Source organism: Octopus bimaculoides, chromosome 25 (genome assembly GCF_001194135.2).
Source record: "Octopus bimaculoides isolate UCB-OBI-ISO-001 chromosome 25, ASM119413v2, whole genome shotgun sequence".
Lineage (NCBI taxonomy): Eukaryota > Metazoa > Mollusca > Cephalopoda > Octopoda > Octopodidae > Octopus > Octopus bimaculoides.
In genome coordinates, this window is record NC_069005.1 from 17,409,754 (window position 1) to 17,414,771 (window position 5,018).

The following is a 5,018-nucleotide window of genomic DNA, read 5'->3' on the forward strand; positions in this document are numbered from 1 at the left end:
GTGATGTTTATTCTGTTGCTCACGTTGACGTTGCGGTGACGGGGATGGTGGTGGTGGTGGTGGTGGTGGGGTTGGTGACGGTTGCGGGGGGGATTTTTCTTGAGGCCATTGTTGTTCCTGTTGCTGCTGTTGCTGTTGATGCTGCTGCTTTTGCTGCTGCAATAGCTGAGGTTGGTGCTGTTGTTTGTGTTGTTTGTACTGTTGCTGATCATGCTGCTGGTGCTGTTGAGTTTGCTGTTGCTGTTGCTGCTGCTGCTGCTGCTGCTGCTGCTTTTGCTCCTCCCCTTCCGTTTTGCTTACTTCCACCTGCTGCTTCCGCCTAGAAGTACCGGGTGCCAGAAGCAAAACTTCTCCAGCAGCCACCTCTCGTTTTTTCACCACAGGTCTCGGCCGACTAATTGACTTCAGATCTAGGGGCTTCACTGTGCCACTGCCCTCGTCGAAACTGTTGGTTTTCTTTCTACTATTGCTTTTAAAATTATTGCTGCTGTTATTGCTGTTGCTTCCATTGCTTCTCCTGTTATTGTTGTTGTTGCTGCTGCCGCTGGTGTTGTTATTTTTGTTGTTATTGTTTGTCATGACGTCCATCTCCAACATAACTGTTTGTTCCTTCAGTTTCTCCCGTCTCTTCTCATGTTCGGCGCTCGCCGCCGGGTGTCGAGGCGCTTGATGACGACCGGGTATTTTACATCCACCATTGCTCTCGGCAGAAGATTTCTTCGGTTTGTTGGAGTCAGTGTTCTGCTCTTTGGTGATTGTCGCACTTTTCAATCCTGTATGCTTGTCTGCTCCATTCACCAACCATGCAGCGGTCGTCTTTGTCCCTTTCGAGATATCTGTAAAACATATTGAGATAAGATATATATGTTAATAAATATTTGTATAAAATACAAGTATAACTGCACAAATAGATAAACAAATTAACATATAGGTTGTTGAGTGAATAAGTGGAGATATGGTCAGTTGGTGTAGTGAGTGTGGGGTTAGAAAGTCGAGTGGGTGGATGGTGAATAGGAGTGGAGAGGAAGTCAAACAAAAATAGAAAGGAGTGAAAATAGGCATCAGAGTGCGCTTGTGTGTGTATGTATGTACCTTTCCCCTAAAAGAGTCGCCTTCCCCACGGCTTTGTCAAAAATTATAGGAACTTCCTCTATCCTTGGAAATCTGTTCTGCCCATAGACAGGATCCTGACAGGTGCTGTTGTTTCGGGTCAGAAGGGGCCTGTGATTAATGGTGACGAAAGGGCGACTCCACGTTTTCCACAAACTCAGATCTCCCAAACTGGAGCCCCACCATCAGATGTAGTTGGATGTCATACCTAGGAGAAACATACACAGACATAAAATTTGCAATGCTTGTCACTAGAGTCTACCCTGGCAGTCAAGAGTGGCAAAGGTACTGTACAAGCTTTTGTCACTTACATTCAAGGATGTACAAATGTCTCACTATTATAAGATGGCTACCATCTAACTAGATGTGCGTGTGTGTGAATACGTATAACAATGTTATTGAATGGTCTCCCTAACTTGAAGGGTGACTAATAACATCTTGAGCTAATGAAAACCAATAAAGAAATTGTGGTGCCATGTTAATTCGACAAAGGTAAGAGAATTGCAGCAAATACAAACCGACAAATACTTTAAAATTGATTAATGACATAGCACTCCGGCGAAAGAGCGTGTCTGGAAAGTTCTTCTGGGCATTGTTAGATCAGTATTGCAGGCATATTAAGTCAATACTTAAAACAAACGCTAAAATTAATAGGCATCGATACAAATATATAACTGTTAATATATTCTTTAGAGGTAGGTAAGAAAGTGACATAGCAGGATTAAACGGGAAAACAATGTGATTGATAAAGATGATGATGGTGGCGGGTGATAGTGGTGGTGGTCGTGGTGGTGACTACGACGACCGTGATGATAATGATTACAATGATGACAATGATATGTAGAATATTTGTCGAATATACCATCAAAAATCTGTCACATGTATTATTCACAGCGAGGCTCTACAATATAAAAAAAACGCAAACAAAACCGTCCATCGAGGGCCAATTAGGGAATCGCACATAACTTACTGACAACCCTGTTCACCAAAAGGAAGTTCTCGTTTCGAATAATCCGATCTACCATAAACCCAAGGCAAGAATTTGGTATGGGAGTGGCGTTGTTGATTAAATCTATTCCAATATTTGGCTGGTACTTTATTTTAACGACCACGGAAAGATGAAAAGCACTGCAGGATTTGAACTCAAAGCGTAAAGAACCAGAACTAATCATCGCAAGGCATTTTTGTCATGCATGAAGGCGCGTGGCCCAACAGTTAGGAGTGTTGCCTTCACGATCGTAAAATCGTGTTTTCGGTTCCCGGACCAAATGGTGCGTTGTGTTCTTGAGCAAAAACCTTCATTTCACGTTGCTCCGGTCCACTCAGCTGCCAATGGGTCACCTTGCGATGGACCGACGTTTCGTTCAGTGGAAATGTGATCTCGGTTACTTCATGCCATGAAGCCTGGTAACCAGCCTTAGAAGCTCTCAGACTCGAGATTATACTTACTTTTTCTATTTATTTCGTCAGACGCTCTGATGAGTCAACGAAAGATTTGTATATTTACGTCAGTTACTGTTGTTACAGCTTCAAAGCATCCTAAATAATGTTATTAAAGCAATTAGCGAGGCTATTAAAATGCAATTTAGCTGGACATATGTACTAAATCGGCAATACAAGGCAACAGAGATGTCTGCCAGATGAGTTGAAACTGCGGAAAGAAGAGATAAACCACCAGTTGAGTAATTACAGTTTGCAGATAAACTACAAGTTATGTAATAACGTGGTTTAATTGATCAAAGAAAATAGTGTGTCTGTAGGTATTAATGTTTGGTTGTGTTTGTGATAATATATACTTGTGCGTGTTGATGTGTATTTGTTTGCGTGTAGAGTGTGTGTGTGTGTGTGTGTGTGTTTGAAAATGTAGAGTGTGTGTGTGTGTGTGTTTGAAAATGTGGTTGTGGACGATGTCTCTATGCGTGTAAGCATATAGTAGTGCATTGCATGTATCTGTATTGGTTTTTGGATGTGGATGTATATGTGTATATCTGCATCCGTCTGTTTTGCGCTTGTATAATGTATGTATATATGTATGTATATGTGTGTATGCCTTTGTATGTATTTTCTTGTATGTATGTATGTATGTATGTATGTATGTATGTATATGTGTTTGTATGTATGTGTATGTATGTATGTCTTCTATGTATGTATGTGTGTATGTGCAGATTTGTATGTTTTATGTATGTATCCTCATGCATAAAGTTGCATATCTAGACATGCTCATGTATATTTAAATTATAAACATCTGGAAAGCTTTACAGATTTTTACAGTTCCAGTGATGGATTGGATCTGCTGTCTTCGAATTAGCATTCTTCTTTCTGGTTTTGAGAATCCTAATTTCACAAAATTTTATTCAGGCATTGTGTTACATATCTCAGAGCCCCAATGATTATAAGTATAAACCTGACCTTGTAATCTGCATAGAGTAACCGCAGATTTCTCAATAGTTCAGCATAGGCGTTCTCTTTTTCACTGATCTTCAGCTTTATGTTAACGTCCACTGGGCAACTAATTTCCATAACTGTGCAGTTTCTCTTCTCTATCCCAAATCATTATATCAGGTCTGTTGTGCTCACATTTTATTGAGGTCTTCACTGGTACATTCCACCAGCATTCCTTTTTATTATGAGTGTCTGTGGCTTTTACCATATTATGGGTTCTTATTTGTCCTCGGGATTATCCTTCCGACGGATTTCATTATAGAGTGTCCTAGCTACAACATCATGCTTCATCGGCAGATAATACCCTGGTGACATTTTCGGACAACTGCTTATCGTGCGTGATATCTTCAGTGTGAACTCCACAAAGACTGCATCAGTTGTCACATTTTACGGCCTTTTCTGCGTCTCTATCCCTTTTGTGCATCAAGTTCCTGGATTGCAAACGCATACCCTTCAAAATGGGAGGTAGTAATCCGGGTTATTGGTCCAAGATGAACTGCTTTGATGATCGATGTTACTATCATCACGGAGCTTTCTACTAACATATCCATGCATAGTCTTCTGCTCCTATAGGCTCACCTTTTCTTCTGATGATACGTTGCGACTTCTTTGGTGTCGCCTTCCAAGACTTATGATGCCATCAGCCTCATATATGCAAACTTGGTCAAGGGATGGACTTCGACACTTGGTGGTTAGATGTTGCCGAAGGGATATGATGGTACATTCAAATGCAGTTTGGATCGATGTTAAGCTTGTGCAGCCTCGTTTCTGTTTATGGGGGAATCATGTGTGCTCGTTAGTATTTTTCGAGTTTTCACATCAATGACTCAGATTTCATCAAGCGTTCAATCAAGCAGACTAAATGTTGGCATGAGTACTAGCACTGCAACAACATTGTGAGCCAGTTTTTTGAATGCAGAGAGTTCTGAGGTCCAAATTTTCTTTATTCGGCTGTAATATTCTTTAGAGACACATATTTTGTTACAGGTGCCATTGTAAGATATATTTTCATCCACCCCTAGATACCTGTAACATTCCTCGTCAGATACTGGGGAAACAGTTAAATTATTGATGAAGATGTTAGTTGTCTGGTTTATAGCTTTCCCCCTTTTCACAACCATATAACATTTATCCTGATGTATGTATGTATGTATGTATGTATATATGTATGTATGTATGTATGCATGCCTGTATGAATGTATATACGTTTTTTCTGTCTGTTTATATGTGCTTTAGTTGTATATGTGCATGAGTGTGTGTCTATCTGTGCATGACTGTTTATACATATGTTTATATTTGTGTGTGCATTTACGCCAGTTCCTCTGATTCTGTCTGAGCGTGTGAGATTCTGTTAAATGTTATGAGAACGACAATGATTAAGGATTAGTTTGATGGATTCAAATTTACACGTATTTGAAGAGAACTTTATTCTTATTGTTATTATCATTATTATTATTATTATTATT

General features: G+C 40.0%; 1 protein-coding gene across 1 annotated transcript in view; it reads right to left on the reverse strand.

Moving 5' to 3' along the window:
• The window catches only part of LOC106875954 (uncharacterized), a 168,367-nt gene that overhangs the window by 1,025 nt on the left and 162,324 nt on the right, over nucleotides 1-5,018 (reverse strand). The window contains exon 2 of the mRNA XM_052976830.1: nucleotides 24-836. Coding sequence (XP_052832790.1) covers nucleotides 24-836 — 813 coding nt within the window. The remainder of the gene's footprint in view (nucleotides 1-23; nucleotides 837-5,018) is intronic.